At 38.2% G+C, this 22,053-nt stretch overlaps 2 protein-coding genes across 3 annotated transcripts in view; one reads left to right on the plus strand and one right to left on the minus strand.

Annotated features, from left to right (window-relative positions):
- The window catches only part of Zdhhc15 (zinc finger DHHC-type containing 15), a 100,776-nt gene that overhangs the window by 65,918 nt on the left and 12,805 nt on the right, over positions 1-22,053 (plus strand). Inside the window, exons 5-10 of the mRNA XM_005369709.3 lie at positions 263-332; positions 1,920-1,952; positions 2,684-2,804; positions 7,918-8,050; positions 9,791-9,917; positions 12,845-12,948. Of these exons, the coding sequence (XP_005369766.1) occupies positions 263-332; positions 1,920-1,952; positions 2,684-2,804; positions 7,918-8,050; positions 9,791-9,917; positions 12,845-12,948 (588 nt within the window). The remainder of the gene's footprint in view (positions 1-262; positions 333-1,919; positions 1,953-2,683; positions 2,805-7,917; positions 8,051-9,790; positions 9,918-12,844; positions 12,949-22,053) is intronic.
- Positions 1-22,053, minus strand: part of Uprt (uracil phosphoribosyltransferase homolog) — a 154,642-nt gene that overhangs the window by 58,942 nt on the left and 73,647 nt on the right. The gene's annotated exons all lie outside the window — the stretch shown is intronic.

The following is a 22,053-nucleotide window of genomic DNA, read 5'->3' on the forward strand; positions in this document are numbered from 1 at the left end:
CCTTAAAAGTTCTCTTAAGACTGGTCCAACAAAAAGATGAAACTTTTCCCCCTTCTTTCATCCCTTAAAAGTTCTCTTAAGACTGGTCCAACAAACAAAAAATTTAAATGCCACAATTTGCTGTTATTACATTTTGCTTAGTAGCTTGAGATACATTTGGCCATCTGTAGTCAGTGTGTAACAAGATATAACCACAAACTAGTAAATAGTGGGATCTTATATTGACCCTGAACTCATACTGACCACTTTCTATTTCCTATAGCTGTGCGGTTCTGTGACCGGTGCCACCTAATCAAGCCAGACCGCTGCCATCACTGTTCTGTCTGTGCTATGTAAGTGACAACTATACTTTCTCTGTGCTGATGCTGGCCACTGATGGTTGCCTAGACAACGAAATGACTGATCCTAACGTGTAACCATGCCTAGATAAGAGCATTTCTTTTGAGACATAATGAACACATGCCAAACACTTTCACAGGGGTGATAATCATTCTAGTCTAAAGATAGAAAAATAATACTGCATTTTCAAAAGAAACATTTCATTGTAAATGATTTCAGATTTATAGATTTATTGTGAAGAGAGTTCTCATATGTCTAACACTCACTCTCCCCTATTATTAATATGTTCCATTAGTATAATACATTTCTAAGATTAATAAACCAATATTAAGACATTGTTTTTCATTGTATTCTATTGTAATATAGCTTAATTATAAAAATGTTCTACTATTGAAACTCTATGTAATTTACTTTTACTATTCAAACCAATGCTATATAAATATCTTTGTCCAGATGTCATTTTGTATGTATGTGAGTGTTTCTGTTGGGTGACTTATATATAACTGGAATATACTTTTTAGATATCTTCACTTTCCCCCTAATATTCTTTTTCTGTTCCACGATTCCATTACATTAACTAGTCACATCTACTCTGTAGGTCATTTTATCTACGACAATTTCTCAGATTTTACTTGGCTTTGACAACCTTTACAGTTTGGGGGATTAAGAATCAGATGTTTTATAAATTGTCCTTCAGTTAAAATGTGTTTATTCTTTTCCCATGATCATTAATACTGGGATAATGTGGAAGAAGAGCATGGAGCTAATGTACTAATCTCATTACATGGTATTAAGGGTACATATAAACATGACTTTTGACTGCAGTGTTCATATTGAACATCTCTCTCAACTGATGTTTGTGAGGTGTTTCCAGTGTGAGATTATTCTGTCCTCCTCTCATTTCTGAACTCTACTTTTTGGATGAAAGTCACTCTACATAACTCCAAACTAAAGTAATAGGAAGTTATGTCTCCTCTCCTTGAAATATATCGGTAAATTATTTGGAATACATCTGCATAAGGAGATGTGTCCCTTCTGCCCCACTTACTTGTCTATTCAATCATTTGAATCAATACAGAGGTATAGATATTTATTTTCTAGTTTGAGTTACTAACCAACATTGTATTTTATTTTGTCTTTTAAATTGTTCCAGGTTTGTAACAACCACTTTTTGTGTTAGTGTATATTACTGTCATATTTTTGTTCCTGAGTGCCTGTCCCACCCATATTCTGCTTACCTTTGATTCAGACACAGGCTATATTTCCTTGCATTATTATTGGAATAAGTAAACAAAGCTAAAGGTGACATCTTGAAGTTTTTCACTGTATCGGTAGTCTGGAGTTCCTTATCCCTTTCAAGACTATACTTCTAGAGTTGTCACTTGCTGCAAGCATAGTCCCAGGATGGTGCTGGAACTTGATCATCCCATGAGTCATTTAGGAGGCAGTAACTTTGGACTTGCCCGAGTGGAAATCTGTAGATAGTTTTGCTGAACTATATAAAAATACTGCTAAAAACTTGAGTACAATTTTGAAGTGTTTCTTCATTTTTATCATACTGTATTTTGTCCTCTTTGTAGATGTGTTTTGAAAATGGACCATCACTGCCCATGGTAAGTTCTTTTGATTCATTTCTATCCTCTAAAAGGGTCAAAGTTGTTTAATATATCCACTTCTTTAATCCGAGTTCCAACATGCCCATTTTTGCTACCTTAATTCACTGGACTTTGTTTTTATGGGGAGGATAACATTTTAAAACAATGATGAAAATACCAATAAAGGTATGGTAGTGAGTTCCTGAGGTTGCAAAGCTAATAATCTCCTATCCATTAATTTTAGCCATTGAGCCAGTAATGAAATATGGCACAAGTATTTCTCTTCTTCAACATCATGCAATTCATTTCTCTTTCTAGAAGACTTGATTTTGAAATGTTACAGATAGTTAAATTCAGTGATTCTTCTATAAAAGTTGTGTGTCTGATCTAAAAAGCCAGTCTGGAATCACCTAATTACAACAAGAGAGCGTCAAAGTGTAGCTACTAAGACAGACATATATTTAGCAATGAAAATCCAGGTTTGCTTGGGTGTTTCAGGAGCCATTCTAAAGCTATTAGGTAGCGCAGGTGACTCTGCTGGTAAATAAAAAGGGAAACTAGTGAGGTGTGAACTTGTTTTTCCAGTCTGTTTATATTAAGGAGCCTCAGTCTCTGTTGGGTTTCTACACAACAGGTAATGAAGCAGCAGGAGTCACGTGCCTCCTTTCGTTCGTCCACTTAACTATCAGTGTGTTCTCAGTCAATAGGCCCTGATTTCAAATTAGTTTTCTTTTCTATTTTTTTTTTAGGGTTAACAACTGCATTGGATTTTCCAACTACAAATTCTTCCTCCAGTTCTTAGCTTATTCCGTTCTCTATTGCCTGTACATTGTGACCACCGTCTTCAGCTATTTCATCAAATACTGGAGAGTAAGTTTTTAAAAATCCCAGTTGGCTCCCACCGAAGGAAGTGAATAGTGGCTCTAAAAGTAGCACTCCTCACCCTATAGCCTTTGGCATTTTGAAATACCTATTAATGAAGTAACCAGAAGGCAAGGCAGTAAAAAGTAGTTTTCCATGTTGAATATTCTGAAGTTTAAGAAACTGTTGAGTAAAGATTCCACTTAAATGAGTTGTGTCATCTGTGACTGCTCGCTAAAGCTTAGGGAGAGTGACCTCTCAGCCGACCCACTCTTTCAAATCTGCGTCTGTGCTTGAGTTTTAAAGACCTTTCTTTCCAGCTGTATATTTGAAAAACAGTTGAAACTAACTGCAAATCACTAGTTTCTAAAAAAAAAAAAAGTTAATAGGAATTAGTTAGAAAATACTTAGTAATTTCATGCTCAGATGGGAGCTGCAAAGTTTCTGTTGCAAAGAAAGAGAAACTGACTTGCACATAAGCACAAAATGATACAGAGAGTCTCTTTGGAACCTTGTGGGGGGGGGTGCCTTTTTTTTTGAGACAGGGTTTCTCCACATAGCCCTGGCTGTTCTGGAACTTACTCTGTAGACCTGTCTGGTCTCAAACTCTGAGATCTGCGTGTATCTGTCTCGAGTTTGGGGACTGACGAGAGGCATCTGCCGCCACAGCCAGACTCTCTTTTGAGCATGTGTGACGGCCAGTGGGTTGGGAAGTGAGAGCGGCAGATCTAATACTGGCTCTATTACTTACTTGCTGCACTTGTCTCTTGCTAAGATCCAATGAAACATATAATGACTCCAAGAATTATCACAAAATCTCAAAAACAAAAGAAAAACCTTAAAATTTTAGAAACTCAAAATCTTATCTTTCTCCTACTTGGAGATATCAGTCATATCCCGTATATTTAAAAAAGTTAAGGTAGATTTGCATATGTGAATAGGTAAAATATTATGAAATAGGCCCTTTGTCAACTTCTGCCAGTTAAACTTTCAAAGAAATCTCTTTCCTACACTATAATACAGTTATTAAGGTGTCCACAATGAGAGTTATCTAAACCGAAATGAATAGAAAAACACAAATGTGAGCAGAGCTACTGGTTATTACTTTAGAAAATTTGCAAAAGCCTTATATAACAAGGGATGTCATATCTAAGCTGGAGCAGTAAACCAGCAGGGAAAGAATGTAAATCACATGGTCAGAATAGAAATGATAATGAATTGGAGGAAAGAAAAAGACAAGACACTGAGAAGCTAAATTTTAAAATATTTAAATTATGAATCAGTGCTTTTATTCCTAGTAATGTAGAAAATTACACTTTCTATTCAACTTGCTTAATAAATTCAGATAATTAATAGCTGTAAGAAACAGGAGCAATATATTGGGTATCAAAATCCCTAATTTAAACAAACTACAAGCAGAAATGATGAGATGTTCTCGTTCATTTTCTTCAAGTAGGAAACATTTCTTCACCAAGCTACACATCTTGATGTTTCTTCTTTGGCCCCTTTCCACAGCACGACATCTATTCCCCACTCCTCAGGTTTCCATGACCTATTTGGCATTCCATCTGCATGCTGAGCTACTTCTATAAATATGAAGAAAATCTGCTGCATCCAATCAGCAGGGAAGTGGGAGCCTTGATCTTCCTTACATGCTTTTCTTGAGCCCTAACACAGTGGGCTACCATTTATTCATGACTCTTTACCTTTACCACAAAGTAAACAACATTGCATTTCGCACATTTTGCCTTTAACTCCCCTAGCCAGCCAATAATCAAATACTGAAATGCAAGCCAGGTACTGTATGCTTCCTTCACTCTTAAAAGATGATGACTGAATAGGAATTCATCACAAGAAATGTGCCAGCAGTACAAGCAAACCCACGGTGAGCATGACCTTGTTCTTTTCCTATTCCTTCATTGCTTTTCCTCCTCAATAGCCTAACTTATGCCTGTCATCTGAGAGGGCATGAGGCCTGTCATAGCTTGTCCTTACACTGAAAAGGGCATTAACAACTGGGGAAATGGTTCCTTGCAGTCACTCCGGCCTAAATGACATTAGTATGGCTTAGGGATACAAGGCTTTCTGGGTTTAAATTGAGCCTCTTCTTAAAATAAAAAATAAACACTGCCATATATTTTTAAAGCCATATCAAAGAGACAAGTTGTACTCCCAAGAACAGCAACTTCTAATATATGGCACTTTATGGCTCTTGAAGTATTTTTATATCTATGATCTCATCTGATCCTCACTACAACCCTGTGAAGTAGCCAAAGCAAAAACTATTTGTCACGTTCCAAGATGACAAAACTAAGGCTTACAGCAGAAGTAACTTGTCAAAAATCACCTACCTGGCTGTAAATTTCTTTTTTTTTTTTTTTTGGTTTTTCGAGACAGGGTTTCTCTGTGGCTTTGGTTCCTGTCCTGGAACTAGTTTTGTAGACCAGGCTGGTCTCGAACTCACAGAGATCCGCCTGCCTCTGCCTCCCGAGTGCTGGGATTAAAGGCGTGCGCCACCACCGCCCGGCTCTGGCTGTAAATTTCAAAGGGAGAACTTGAACATAAGTCTGCCCATAAGCCTCTGTGATCTTCCATGTACTATGCCTGTGATGATTCTGCTATAGACAGGCTTTAACTCTTTTAGAAGAAAGGATTCAGAAGACCATCACATCATTTCTTTCCTTTCAGTGTTAAATTAAGCAAATTCTACTCTCAAAAGAGATTAATCTTTGCCTTTTGCAAAATTAATAATGTGCACCGACCACGCTAGGCTACGGACCTCTTTACAAAGGTGATGAATTATTATTTTGGAAACCTAGTAATTATGTTATTTTACAAATCTTCCTTTGAACTGTCTCTGATGACCATTGCTCTGAGGGATTTAGCTTGGTTATCTCCTGGAAATGCATTTTTGAACACAGAACTGTTTGCACAGGAAAAGTTGATATTGTGAACTCTATGAAAGTACAGCACAGCAGATATTCTAAACCATACAGACAGATGAGTTCAGAAGGAGTGATGGGGAAAGGCTGGGAGCACAGCTACACAAGATGGGAGCAGACTTTCAGAACAACCTCACTTGCTTAGCCATTTTCTAGTGCCCATGTTCATGTAAAAAGGAAAAGTCAATGCGAGCTTTTAGAACTTTAAATACAGGCTCAGAAAGAAGAGCCCATGAGATCAAAGTCTCGGGGAAGGTGAGAGGCACTGTGAAGTGCTATTGGAAATTTTACCTGAGAACAGCAAAAGCAAAAATTAGAAGAAAAAAGTAAACCATGAATCAGACCAACCAGGAACCAAACCAGTTCAGTTTGGGTGCTTAGGTCAATATTTTGTCGGAAGCAGCATTTCAAGATGGAGTTTCAGATAAAGGCTCCTGAAAGTTGAAGTCCTTGACGCAGCTGTTTCCTGGACTGCTCTGCCCTGTACACGGTTCACCCAGACCACCCATCAGCTGAGAGCATCTGATGTGCTTGCTTCCCCTTATCTTTGCACTGCAAACATATCCAACCTGGAAGAGGTCCAGCATTTCCTTATGTAAAAATGAATAAAAATAGCCTCCAAGGAAAGAAAGAAACCTATAGTGTTTGAACTTAGCAAGTGTTGCCAAGCACTAACCTTCAGTAAGTGGAGTCGAATAGGATCGTGAGGAAGTTAAGTTCCACTTCACTTAAGAATCACTTTAACTTTATCACTGAAGGGCATCTGGAAATGCCTCAAGCGAATTCATCGTGCCAAACAATGACCATTAAGGGAAAGGAGGAAATAAGCCATAATCATTCCTCCAGATGTTCATTCTAAAATTCAAAATGCTTTCCATGTCTCTTTTCTGAAGACAAAATGTCACATGTGATGAATGCTGTAGAACTTTAGAATATTTATTCTGCTCTAGAATTGCATATGAAACAAAAACTGGATCTGCTTGGAAAATAAGATGTCCAGTTAACTCTAACAATCTTTAACTTCCTACTTTCACAATTATCTATAAAATCCTGCTTGATTTTTTACTGTCCAAACAGCTACTCCACAGGGTATAGTATACCAGCAAATTCTATATCAACTGTTAAAAAAAAACATAAAATTTCAACAGCTTTAAAATCAGCTCATGACTTCTGGTAAGACATTTTAAAATTCTGTGTTTTAATTTCTTATATTCAACAATCTAGCATTTTTAGCACATATACGGCCAAAGACACATGATGTATAAAGAATAGTAGTATAAGGAGCTGGAGAAATGGCTTAGTAGTTAAGAGCACTGACTGCTCTTCCAGAGGACCCAAGTTCAGTCTCAGCCCCCACATGGTGGCTCACAGCCTCTATAACTTCAGTTCCAAGGGATCTGATACCCTCTCTGGCTTCTGTGGGCCCCAAACAAACATGTGTTACACAGACATACATGAAGGCACAACACACACACACACACACACACACACACATAATACAGCAAAAATTTAAAAATAGGCTTTTTGTATGAGGTTTTATTTAAAAAATAAAAGGATTCTATTATAGACACCCTCAGACAATAGGATGAAGAGTACTAACCTTATGATCCCATAGACAGTGATTCATAATTCTCAAGCTAAATGAAATATGGGCTTCACACCAATTATGACCTGAGCATACATCGCCTTTTCATATTACTCTATTCTAATTGGTGCATTTATATATTGCACTTAAACAAGAATCCATTTTAAGCTTTGCAAGCTAAGAATATATCTATACTAAGGTACAATGATCAATAATTTTGTAAAAATAAATAAATAATAGTCAGGACATACACTTGTCATCAAGTCTGATGACCTGACTTCAGTGCCTGGAATCTGCATAGTCGAGGGAGAGCTGAATCCCACAAGTTGTCTTCTGACTTCCATACCTGCGCACTTTGGCACGTGCGTACACAAACACACACATGCACACACATGTGTGCATGCACACACATGTGTGCATGCACACACAAAATAAATAAATGCATGGAATAAAATTTAAGCTTACAAAATCTGTTTTTCAAATTGGAGCTGGATTTTTACATGTGAAACACTACTAATACTAATCTATATAGAAAAGATAGCCAAGCATTCCCACTTTAATGTTTTGTTTTCTTTGCCTCTTGTTTCTTTTCTAGGGGGAATTACCCAGTGCTCACTCTAGGTTCCATGTCCTCTTTCTCCTCTTTGTGGCCTGCATGTTTTTTGTCAACCTTGTGATTCTCTTTGGTTACCATTGTTGGCTTGTCAGCAGAAACAAAACGACCTTAGGTAAGATGGAATGTTATGATTAGAAAAATGCATATTAATGTATATCACTGTTCCCTAAGGAGAGAAAAACTAATAGTAAAGTATTTTAGCTTTAGTGATATCCCCTGAGACAAATGGAAATACATTTTACTAAACTGGACAACAATAGTGAACAAACTTATGGACTACACAGAGCATCCATGAGTCGCATCCCATAGAGAACCCAAAATGATCGCAGTTCTGTACATCCCCAATTTTACCATCTGACTTCTAAAAAGTTCACTGAAACAATGAGTATCAGAAGGAAGATAGGACACTAAATAACAATAATGTAGTTGATGATGCTTAGCCCAAAACAGGGACCTTAAAAAGACTCCAAATGAATAACAAAAATGAATGCAAAAGTCCAGGCCATCGAGATTTCTCAGCAGGTAAGGGTGCTTTCCAAGATCCTGACAACCTGAGTTCAAGTTCTGAAACCCACGTGGTAGAATGAAAGAATTGATTCCCACAGGTTATCCTCTCTCCTCATACCATGGCATGCACACACAGGTGTGTGCACATAAACACACACATACACAAAATGAATAAATAAATTTAAAAATGTAAAATTCTTTTTATAAAGAATCAGGTTGATACTTACAGTCAAAAGAGTATATAAAAAGACCATACAAATGAGATATGCATATTAAATCTGCAGAAAATCAGTACACTAAATGAGTTGGGTTTTTTCTTTTTTGCTGTCAATTAGTACTCTAGACTTGTTATTATATATAGAACAAAAGAATTCTAGTGCAATAATTACTTCATCTGTGGTGAATATTTGCATGGTCTACAAGTCAGTACACAAGGAATAGGAAGAAAGCGTTCAAGTGTTAAACGTTTAACTAGGATGAATTAGATTTGAAAGGAATTTAGTGTAAAAGCCACTGCACTTGGAGAATTCATTTGCTAGGGAAATCTTTGCACCCATTTTTCTAAATCAAATATACGTATAGCACTTAGTACTTAGGGTAGTAAATTAGCACTTTTGGTTGAGAGATAGCTACAAAAGTAGAAAAGTACTAAAAGCTTCATGATAACAGGGTCTGAAAACAAAGAACAAATGGGAAATGGTGAGATGCAGCCAGAGCCCAACAGTGAAAGTGTTTGCTTAATGGGATAAATGTGTGTCTAAAAATAACGTGCACTAATGTGGCCCAATTCCTCGTAGGCTTTGAGGTGATTACAGTTCACCCATTGACATTTCGTCTGGAGTAAAACTAGGTTTTTTACATTGCAGGTTTCATTGTGAACATCTTCATTTCTGAAATGTTTCAAAACCAAATCAATGTCATTACCATCTCTTTATGTGTCATTACTTTGGTCCCAGATCTACAGATGGAGACCATTTGGCTATTGTTGCCACTTTGATTCCAATAAAGTACACTTAAATCTATTCATGCACTCCTTAAATTCTACAGCCCAAAGACATGCCCCTCAAGAATGCTGTATTATTTTTGCCATTGTGTATTTACTCTGCCTTAAAATGATGAGAGTATAAATTCCTTATTTTCAATAACAATTTCACCCTTTATTAAATAATTTAACTGAATTTTACTAAGTAATTTAGCAATAATTAAGAACATGGACCTAGGCTTAAAGAGCAAAGAGATGTCATAAATGCAGACCACATTTTTTGGAGAGATGTAATATCATCACAGTGATGAAATGTATTCCTTTATTTTCTTCCTTTTTCCAAACTCTGCTGCACTGTCTTAGAGGCCTTTTTCACTCCAGTATTTACAAGTGGACCAGAGAAAAATGGGTTTAACCTTGGCTTCATCAAGAATATCCAGCAGGTGTTTGGCGATAATAAGAAGTTCTGGTTAATACCTGTTGGGTCCAGGTAGGTAATTATTACCACTGGAAGCAGCTAATGCTGAGCCATGCAGCAAAGCAGCAAATTTATTTTTGAATGTTTTTGTTTGAGAGTTTCACACATTTATAATGAATTTGGGTAATTTTCACACCCCGCTCCCCTTTTTCATCCCTCCTCTCTCCTGCTGGAACCCTTCTTTTCAACAAGTCTACTTTCCTATCTTTTTTTGTGTGTTTCTCACTCACTTAAATTAGTGTTGCTGGCATATGCATGCATGAGCGGCTATTTACTGGAGCAAGGACAATTTTTCAATGGCTACACCGCTGAAGAAAACAATACTTCCACCAACAACTGTTAATTACCAATAATACCACAGAGAGGGAGAGGCCTTATGGGTTCATCCCCTATTTATGGTGAAGTGTTGATGGGCCCAATCTTGTACCAGTGTTGTGCAGATAGCCATATCTTCTGTGAGTTCATGGCTGTAATGGCTGTGTCATGTCCAGAAGGTAGTTTTTTAGTTGTCCATTTCTCTACACTCTAGCTCTGATCGTCTTTCTACCATTTCTTCCATGACGTTCCCTGAGCTTTGGGAGGGGTAATACAGCTGCCTAATTTAGGGCCGAGCACGCTGCTATCACTCATTCTCACCATCTTGGCCAGTTATGGGTTTTTGCATCAACCACTTCCCATCTCAGAGCAAGCTTCTCTGATGACGACTGAGCACCTATAGTAGCAAATTAGACTCAATTTCTTTTGAGATGAGGCCTCACTATATAGCCCTGATTGGCCTGGACTCACTTTGTAGACCAAACTGGCTATGAACTTGCTGCCGTCCACTTGATTCTCCCACTTCACTGCTGGATTAAAGGCATGTGTCACCATTCCCATCTGCAAATGCAGATTGCTATCAGTCTTATAGGTATGATTTTCCCCAAATTTCTCACTTGTGTATCTATAAAGATAAATCATGAAGTGGAGCTATGATAAAATAGACACTTTTCGTGATTTACTTGTGGAAAGGTAAACTGGCACCCATCTTTAATAAATTTGATAGTATATATTAAAAACATCCGTTATCCCAGTGATGGAGAATAGACTACACACAAAAATGTTCTTCAGTCTAGGCATGGTGGTTCATGCCTATAACTCCAGCATTTGGAAACCTGAGGAAAGAGAATCATGAATTTGACATCAGCCTGTGTTTACAGAGTGAGTTTCAGGACAGCCAGGGTGCTACACAGAGAAACCCTGTTTATTTATTTATTTATTTTTGTAGAGCTAGACTTATATCCTTTGGGTGACTTTGTGACCCCATTGAAACCATCACAAGCTACAGGAACTGTAGAGAATGTCTCGACCTTTCTGTATCCTTTAGGTTCGCTGTACAAACAGCATATATCCATATTATCTTGTTGGAAAAAAAACTTTGCTGGAGTCACATAATAATAAAGGTTAAATTTTCTCCTCGCCTCCCTTGCTGCATCAATACTTCCTCTATGCCAGTTAATGTTTTATAGGGCTGTTTGTTTAAGGTGTGGTATAGTCAACTCTTCTAACTATAAATACCAAGACAAAATTCATCAATGGGTAATATTGATTAATAACTGCTAGCAGGAATTAGCTACATATTCTCTGATCACACACTGAGGCACACAAATAGTCAAAGTCCGTTACCACATCACTCTAGTATAAAAACAAAACCAAAAATCAAAGCCCATTTACTTACATAATCATTATTCTAACATTTTCTGTAGAGCAATATAAATAAAATCTGTAAACTTTTTATTGACCTCATTCAGAAACAAGAGAAAAAAAGTATATACAGCATCAAATAAATAATCCAAAAGCCATCCAAAGTTAAACTCAGAATACACTCAGCTATATCGACTCAATTGCTGAAACTATAACAGTATCTGGCTAGGGCCACCATGATTCCTGCCATGGCCTCCTATCTGGGAATGGCCAGAAATTAAGTAGGGACATGCTCTAGATTACCATAGAGACCCACAAGTAGACTCACATGTAGATATCGTCCCTGGAGTCCACACTGCAGAGACGCCTTGCTGTTTCTCTTTTCCACTCTATGTTAAAAGTAAAAAACAAAACAGGGTGCAGGAGCATCCTTCTCACCCTTCATAACAGCTTTTCCCACAATGTTTAGTGATGGTGAGTCTTCTCACCTCACTTTATAATTTAGAATCAAAACGGTTTGATAATGGGATGTAATTGGGACTATCATAGTTAAGTGATATTTATGAAATTGCATATGCATATTGCTACTGGGCATTGTGGAAAGCAAATTAAAGAATGTCTTACAAACAAAAATAGTCAGCATTGATACAGACAAACAAGACATGGAAAATGAGGGTAATTTAGCAAGTAAATGATAATGGTTGGATGATAATAAGAGCTTATTTGATCATGGCTTTAGACAAAAGAACTAAGAATCCACAAGTCTTGTGGTGTATAGCTCAGTGGTAAAGAATTGGACCAGAGAATTCTCACAACACAAACCCAAATCCATGATTATATCTCATTTCTAAGAAGATTATCACTGTCTCAAAATTTATATTACATAGACATTATGACACACACCTATATCCCAGCACTCAGGATACTGAGACAGGAGATTGCAAGTTCTGGACCTCCCTAGGTCACAAAATAAGACCCTGCCTGAGCTGATGAGATAGTTCAGTGGGTATAAATGTGCTTGCCACCAAACCTAAGAACCTGAATTCAATCACCAGGATCCACATGGTGAAAGGAGAGAACCTGTTCCTATAAGTTGTCCCCCACATATGCACACATACACATGCATCATACACACACATTCTCTCTCATTCTCTCTCGCTCTCTCCCTCACCCCTCCCTCCTTCTGTGTATGACTGAGTTTGAATAAAAAAAAAAGAAATTTTGTGTCATATGCAAACTCTACCTTTCTTTCCCACCAGCCCTGGTGATGGACACTCCTTCCCTCTGAGGTCTATAAATGAGTCTCAGAACCCGCTGCTGGCAAATGAGGAACACTGGGAAGACAATGAGGATGACAGTCCAGGTGAGTAGACTCAACCCTACATTATCTGTGTTTCAAAAACTAATGTAGAACCAGGCGGTAATGGTGCACACCTTTAATCCTTGCACTCAGCAGGCAGAGGCAGGTGGATCTCTGTGAGTTCAAGACCAATATGGTCTACAGAGCTAGTGCCAAGACAACCAGGGCTACACAGAGAAACCCTGTCTCAAAAAAAAAAAACCGTAAAAATGTCCAAAGAGGTTTTATAAGGATGACAACCTCATAAGTACCTTCTGGATGGAGAAGGAAAAGAATAGCCAGATTTGTTTAACAAATGTGGGTGGCCAAGGCAGCTCTGCTAAGCAATGTTCTCTAGAAGAACATAACCAATAAAATGCATGTATATGTTATGTATTATAAAAAGAAATTTATTAGAATGGCTAGCATGATAGGGCCTGTATAGTCCAGCAATGGTCATCCAGTAGCTGCTCAGTCCACAAAGCTGAAAGCCTTAGCAATCCCAGACTGATGCTAGAGGCCTGAAGATTCCTGCAGAACTTCTGGTTTTGATTCCGCATGGGGGGAATGAAGAAACTGGAGGCTGGTGTCAGGGAAGATAGAAGTAGCACTGATAGATAGGTCTCTGGCAATACCTTCCCAGACATACGCAGAAGTTGATTCTAAATCATATCAAGTTGACAATAAGACCAACCGGTGGATCTGAAGAGAAAGCTCAGCATTATCTTTATCAGTGCTTGTCACACAAGTATGAGAATTGGGAATTCAGATCCCCAGATCCAGTAAAAGCAAAGTGGGCTGGTTTGTGGCCCATCCGTAATCCCAGTGCAGGAAACAGAGACAGGAAATATCTGGAGCAAGCTGGCTAGAAAGATTAGCAGAAACATTGAAGTTTAGGTTCAGTGAAAAATCCTGCAACAATATATATAGTAGAGAAGAATCAAGGACACCGAACATCAGTCTCTGCACTGCACGTAGGCATACACATCTGCACACACATGCACTCACAATGCATACGTGTATATACACACGATTGCGCATCATAGACACATACCATCCAAAAAGAGAAGCCATCTTTACAGAAGCATTAGATGGTAACTTAAGCAGTTCCTTACCAGCTTCATTATCCCATGACTTACAACTCTAGAGCTAAATCAGGGAATATAATAGACAGTATTGTGCCTGGGGGTAAACAGTCTTCCCAGATAATCACTCTTGCTATTTTACTTGACTATAAAGATTTACTTCCGTCACTGGGCAACAGTTCACCTTTCTCTACCCTCCTTCACTCATAATGGTTCAATTTTCTTTAAAATCTTATACACTGTAAAATGGCGTAAATACATTACAAAGTAAAAGGTATGTGGGAGCGAATTTGTACATGCCTCTAGTAAGGGCAAAGAAAACATTTAAAACGGAAACTTTGCCCACCCAATTTCCTCCATCAGATAATTGGGTCATCTTGAGATGTTTTCTGAAGATCTAAGCATAATAGTCTCCTGCCATACATGTTCTATTCTTTGTCTCTGCCCATCACTGGACCCTCTGCTGTATTTTCCTTCTCTACAAATGTTGTTGATACTAGCCACCAGAGAGGAGATTTTGACAGTTGTTGAAGTCAAGCAGTATCCAACAGAAATTTTTAAGTAGGGAATTTTAATAGTCATCATGAATTGTACCTAGGGTAAATGAAGCTGAATGAGGACGTGAAAATTTTTCAAGTGAGGGTCAGATGCAGAAGACAAGCTTTTCTAAATTCACACAAAGCCCGGGTTCTCTGCCTGAAAGTACTATCTTAAAAGAAAGCATGATTGGGATTGAAAAATGAGAAATCAGCCCCAAGTGTATAATTACAAAAGAAGATAATTCTTGCCCAGCCAAAGAATTTTGAACACACACACACACACACACACACACACACACACACACACACACACACACAAATGCCTATTACTTCCCTGCTTATTATGAGAAGCTGGCTGTGGTTTGCTGTGCCATCCTCCTGCTCTAGTCCCTCTAAACAGACATTAGCTTTTAGCAGTCTCAGAAGATGGGACTTCTTATGTTGGTATTGACTCTTTCCAACAGAAATTAAAGATATACCTAATTTCAAAGTTGACTGAAATCATTCCATAATAGAAAAACAGTTCATATGTGAGCCTTATGCTGTCAAGCCGAACACTTTAAAGATCTATGTAGTGCCACCTGACGGGAAATACTTCGAAGGGGATGGGGAGATGGCTTAGTAGCTAAAGTGCTTTCGACAAAGCTGAGTTCCAATTCCCAGTAGGTGTGCTTGCCATAGGATTTGTATGGAAATTAGAAGGTGGCCTTGTGAATTTGGTTCTCTCTCCACCTTTGCAGGAGTTCTAGGGATTAAGCTCAGGCTGCCAGGTTTGCACAGCAACCGTCTTTACCCACTGAGCCATCTCCCCCACTCAAGACGTTACTTTTTTGAAGCAGCCTCTAAATTTGGTCTTTTTCAAACATATCCGGTTATAATTTTCATATAACTTTATATATTATAAAATCCTTTTATATTTTTATGTCCTTTGAATTCAATAATCATGTTGTATAGACACTAATATTTTAGAATTAATGAAACTGAGGATGGGAGAAGTTAACGAACTCATCCACTATCCCAGAACATGAAATCAGGCAGTGCTTGGAATCAAATGAAGGTATCCTGATTCTGAATCCTGAGAGTTTTGCGGTATGATAGTATGTCTGTAATTTGGAAGAATAAATATGAGACATGGCACTGTGGTTTAGTGCCATCTTGTTATCTGAAGCATCCAACTGCTTCTAAAATCAGAAAATACACCATAGAGCACAAACCTCTTTTAAGTTTATCAAGACCATTATGCCATCTTAAATGAAGGAGATTTTAACCCATTGTCATGTCTACCAACTTTATTATTTACTGGTGCTTTTCTCTAACCCAGGTTCTCTAACTGCACTCTCTCCAGTTGACGGTGTGTTATCCTCAGTCATGGGTGTCTTCTGTGTGTATGTGATCATATACGGATTGTTCGTATGTTTTTTAAACAATGCTTTGGTTAAGTCCTTGATTTTTTTTCTTATTTTAGTTTTTCTAGACAAGGTTTCTCTGTGTAGCCCTGGCTGTCCTGAAACTCACTCTGTAGACCAGGCTAGCTTCGTACTCAGAGATCCACCTGCCTCTACCTCCCAAGTGCTGGGATTAAAGGTGTGCTCCAGCACCCAGAAAATTATTTGATAAATTCATATATTGTATTTGAGCATACCCATCCCCCAGTTCCATAACTGCCTTTTCCACCCTCCTATCCCTTCCTAGCTAACTTTGAGTCCATGATCTTTTAACAATACATTCCCAAGAAAGGTGCTGTAAGTGTTAAAATTACATTTCTGTTTCCTTTAGAAATTATGTCAGAATTAATAGTTAACCAATAATATAACATTTGCTGTACATTATGTATTTATTAATAGCATAATGTAAAATACTCAATGTATAAAATGATAAAATCCTGCAACAGCAACTCAATAACCGAAAATGCGATGCTAACGCGAAGAAAAGTTTATGTTCTTTGAAATCCCTACCCTAATTTAATACTGGAAAGTAATAGGTTTAAAAGAATCACATTTATGAAATCAAAGCATTTAAATGGGTTTCTCTGGAGAGGCTTTTAAAAATAAAGTACTTAATTAATGCACAAATACACAGAAGCTGCACAAATGAGTACGCACATCTGTGTCATTTTCTGCAGAGATTAAACAGGCATCTTTTAAAAAGATTTTTGAGAGACTTGGAGTTGCATTTTAGCTTTTTGGGGAAGTGATCCAGAAATGCCTGTTACATTATTGCTTTTTCTCATTATAAATTTTCCTATATCTTACATTAAAAAATTAGAGATGATAATAAAAGTCTTTATACTAATCTATTCCAAATGGAACCATTTCCTCCAAATTGGATGGATAGCATCTACAGTCCTGCCTATTGTAAGTGTCATGAATAATAAAGTGGGCATGATTGTCAAAGAGATGCTAAAACGCAAACTACTGTAAGCCAGCTTCGACCTGCATGTAAAAATGATATTTAAAAAACTCCATGCCTTTCTCAGAGGAAGGCGCCTCTTATTATTTTCTGAAAGAACTGATTTCCTAATGTTTTCTCTTTATGGCTCTGGTGCCTTTCCGAACGCTCTTTGTTCTGTCTTCGTTTCAGTAGGTAACAAAGCCTGGGCCGTTTTCCACCGCTAGCCTTTTTCACATTAGTAGCTGAACACTTTGATCATGGATGTTTGTTGGAGATGCAGCATCTGTGGCCATTCAGGGAGAGTAGCTACAGTCAATTTTCTGTAGATAGTGAAGTTAACAGCGATGGAGGCAAAGACTTCAGCAGCAGAGCCAGGTTCCTTTCCACCTGTGAAATGGGCTAGGATTCTGTCACTGTAAGAAAATCCCGGAGATAACCAGCTTTTGAAGAGAACAGGCACATTGAAGGCTCCACTCTATGACCAGTGGGTCCTATTGTTTTAGACTGCTAACAAGAACATCCAGTAATGATGGCAGTCTGCTATTGAGAAACACCACTCCCTTCATTGCTTTGAAGCAAAATAGAGAGTAAGGAACTGGGACCCACATACTCCCTCAACGGAATGCCCCCACCCAGTAACCGAAAAACTTCCCCCAGCTCTTGATAATTCTGACACCTCCCAATGGTGCCACCCCGCTATGGACCAAGACTTTCAGCACATGAGCCATTAGGGAACATTAAAGATTCAAACTATCAAGCTATAGCACAAAGGAATAAGTCACTAATTCTACTGTAAAAATGTGAGGTATGCAGTACGATGTTTTGCATGCATGCATACATACAGTGAAGTGGTGGCTATAGCATACAGCATCTCAGAACACTGGTGTCCTGCATATTCTAGCAATCCGCATGCCAGCCCTTCAGTCTCCACATTTCTCTCTGTGGCCACTCTGTAGACTTTGTCCTCTACCTCTTCATGGCACCTCACCTTCTCCTGACTCGGGTAACTACTGTTCTAGTCTGTTGGTGTATATTTGACCCCATTTAAAATTTTCTCCCTATCAGAAAGACCATGCATTACTGTTTTTCTGTGTCTGCCTTAATGACATCCGTTTTAGTTCATTTCGTTGTAAGTGGGAGAAGTCACTTCTGTCCTAAAAATGAATGAGAGGGAGGGAGGGAGAGAGACACACAGAGACACACCCACACCCCCCCCACACACACAGAGATTCTTTATTCACATATCCATCAACATTTTGGTCAGTCTTATTTCTTGGGTATTGTGAATAATGCTGCAATGAACATGGGAGCGAATATATCTCAGAAGAAATCTGGGTCATATGGTCATCTGAAGCTCCATTTTGAATTTTTAAAGAAATCACCACAGCAGTTGTAACAATTTGCATTCTCACCAACAGTTTTTCTTTTTGACATTCTCGTGGGTCTGGGATTAAATGTCGGGCCATGACCATGCTTGGCAAGCATTCATGCATTCTACCACTCAAGTTGATCACAGTCCTATCTTTTGACTTTTCTATAGCAGCCATTCTAATAGACATGAGGTGGCATCTCGTGGTGCTTTCCATTTCCATGCCCATGACCATTAAGGGTTTTAGCACTTTTCCAAATACTTGTACCATCTTTGGAAAAATGTCTTTTATATAGTTTAATAATTTTAAATTCAGTTATTTGTTGGCTTTGGCTACTGGTATAAATTTCTTAACACAATTTGTTTATTGGATACTTGTCAGATTTGTGGTTCACAGCTATTTTATCCTGTTCTATCGCTTTTTCATTTTGTTGTTACTTTTGCTGTGAACAGGCTTTTTAGTTTGATAAACCTCCATTTATTTATTGTTTGTTACTTTTAAATGTCATGTTAAACATTGTTCTTAAGACATTTCCCCCATATTTTGTGGTAGTTTTATAATTGCAGATGTATTAATGACACCCTTTTTTAAAATAATTGATAGAATATGCTTAGATTTCTTTCTGGGCTGTTTCTTTTGTTCCATTGTCCTATGTATCTGCCTTTATGATTATCCTAGGTTTGTAATACAGTTTAAGATGCAGTAGTATGATGCCTTCAGTTTTATTTGTCTTTATTAGAATTCTTTTGGCTATTAACAAACTTTTGTAGTTCTTTATTATTTTTTATTTTTTATTTATGAAAAATTCCATTGTAATATTGATCCAGATTATGTTGAATTATGTTAATTTTGGTGGCAGCATGGACATGTTCACCATGTTGGTTCTTCCAAAGTTGTGGACACAAGATATATTTCCATTTATTTGTGTCCTCTTCAATTTCTTACATCATTGTTTTAAATTTATTCCCTCTGTTGAGTTCTGCGACTTTAAAGAATGAACGGATGCAGGCAAAATGAAACTGTCCTTCTTCCTTGGGTTGCTTCTTTCACTGTATGACTACAGCTTTTTAATTGGACTTATGAGCTCTTACAGTTATTTTTTTTAAATATTTATTTATTTATTATGTATACAAATGTTCTGTCTGTGTGTATGTCTGCAGGCCAGAAGAGGGCACCAGACCTCATTACAGATGGTTGTGAGCCACCATATGGTTGCTGGGAATTGAACTCAGGACCTTTGGAAGAGCAGGCAATGCTCTTAACCACTGAGCCATCTCTCCAGCCCCTCTTACAGTTATTTTAATTAATGGATGGATTCCAAATGTTTGCTCTTTGTGGGAGAAAAGAAGACCAAGATCTCTTACTCAACCATCTGGCTAATATCACCTGGAAATAACTCTTATATCAGCATCTATGATTGACTAATGGTGTTAGCTGCTCTCGAAATGTTTGTAGAAATATTTTTAAAGAAATCAGAATTCAACCTATTTGTTAGGAAAATTTACTCTGAAGATCTTACACACAGGTTTCCTTTCAAAGGTGCAATAGCAACTTCGCTTATAATTTTCATGTCAGGGTGCTTGCTCTCACAGAGAAACCCAAAGTGAATTATATATTGTATATCATAATTGATCATCTAACTTCTTTCTTAATCCTGCCTCCATAAGGTTGCTATCCTAGGTATGGATTTTCCAGGGTCTTAGGATGTGAGTCATCTAAGTCCCACGTGGTCCTGAATCTGTGAGGCTTTTTCAGAGCCTAGGCATAAGCCTCAAGTTGTTCCAGGGTTCATAAGAACTTCCAGGTTTCTATTATTTTATGCTAAATTTGAGCAAATAGTCATTGGCCTTTCAATTTATTCCTTCACCTAGACCCTCAAATTTAGTCTTCAAAAAAAATATTAGGTATTAAACTCTGTTTTGACTTTAATAATAAGTTAGCGTTTGCCAATTGTAATTATACGTGGCTGTATCCATTAGGCTTGGTTCCTTTATTTCCTAGTGAAGAAGGTAAAGCCAGTTCAAAAGGACTTCTCACCCAGGCCTTCCATGACACTGTTTGACAATCCAGTCGAGAGCTCCAGGTCAAGGAACATGGTAATTTTGCCCTCTAACTAGTGCACTAACTGTGATAAGAAGACCATTTCCAAAGAATGCAGCAGTAAAAGACCCACATTTTCCTTAACTAGACAAAACTGCTTTTATCTCTAAATAACAAGACTAGAAATGAAACTTGAATTTCATTTGATAACTTTTTTTGTGGATGATCATCTATAATCTTTTTTATCTTTTATTTATTTTTTATTAAAAATTTCCGCCTCCTCCCCGCCTCTTTTTTCCCTTCCCCTCCCCTCACTCCCCGCTCCCCTCCCCCTCCCTCTCCAGTCCAAAGAGCAGTCAGGGTTCCCTGCCCTGTGGGCAGTCCAAGGTCCTCCCCCCTCCATCCTGGTCTAGGAAGGTGAGCATCCAAACAGACTAGGCTCCCACAAAGCCAGTACATGCAGTAGGATCAAAACCCAGTGCCATTGTCCTTGGCTTCTCCGCAGCCCTCATTGTTCGCCATGTTCAGAGAGTCAGGTTTTATCCCATGCTTTTTCAGTCCCAGTCCAGCTGGCCTTGGTGAGCTCCCAATAGATCAGCCCCACCGTCTCAGTGGGTGGGCACACCCCTCACCGTCCTGACTTTCTTGCTCATGTTCTCCCTCCTTCTGCTCCTCATTTGGACGTTGGGAGCTCAGTCCAGTGCTCCAGTGTGGATCTCTGTCTCTATCTCCATCCATTATCCTCCTGGATATTGGAAGTAGACAAGATTGCTGGGCAAAAATTGGGAACTGGGGGGGGAGGGGGTGGGATGGGGGAAAGGGCAGATGGGGAGAGAAAAGTGAGAAGGAGAGGATGGGGAGAGCTTGGGGGAATGGGATGGTTGGGATAAAGGAAGGGTGGATATGGGAGCAGGGAAGTATATATCTTAATTAAGGGAGCCATTTTAGGGTTGGCAAGAGTCTTGACTCTAGAGGGGTTCCCAGGGGTCCAGAGAGATGTCCCCAGCTAGGTCCTTGGGCAGCTGGGGAGAGAGAGCCTGAAATGGCCCGATCCTATAGCCATACTAATGAATACCTTGCATAGCACCATAGAACCTTCATTTGATAACTTTTAATTATTTCCTCAGGGATATTTTTGTCTATTTTTAAAAAGCCTATAGTATGAAACCAAAAATTTGCTTGAATTTGCAAATATACCTTCTGGTGTTAATGATAATCAATAATTGGCAGAATCTATCTCCTGCCTTCTGGTTGTTGAACTGTTATCCAGAAAAGTTTGGATTTTGTACCCAGTATAGGAAATTCTTCACATATAGGCTCTCAGGAGCAAGTCAACAAAGTCCCTGAATGATCTTGAGTCTCTATAATTTCCTACTCTTTGGTTTGTGCAAACTTTCTTTATATGATACCCATTAGTACTGTCCAAGGCAGAGCATGTTTCTGACTTGTTTTTAATCTTTTAGTTTCTACTGTGATGATAAGGCACCTGTTGAGAAGAATGGCAAAAGGAAATAAACTAGCATGTAGTGAGAGTGTCCTGAAGTTGGAATATTGGATTCATAATGCCATTAAACACTATCATCTTTGAACTCACGGGTCTTGCAATATTTGAGTTAGATAAATTACAAATATGAAAACTTTCCCACCAAAACACTGTACAAAGTGTTACTGACCAAATAAGTAGATCATTATATCAACTCTGCA

This window comes from Microtus ochrogaster, unplaced genomic scaffold (assembly GCF_000317375.1).
Source record: "Microtus ochrogaster isolate Prairie Vole_2 unplaced genomic scaffold, MicOch1.0 UNK57, whole genome shotgun sequence".
Taxonomy (NCBI): domain Eukaryota; kingdom Metazoa; phylum Chordata; class Mammalia; order Rodentia; family Cricetidae; genus Microtus; species Microtus ochrogaster.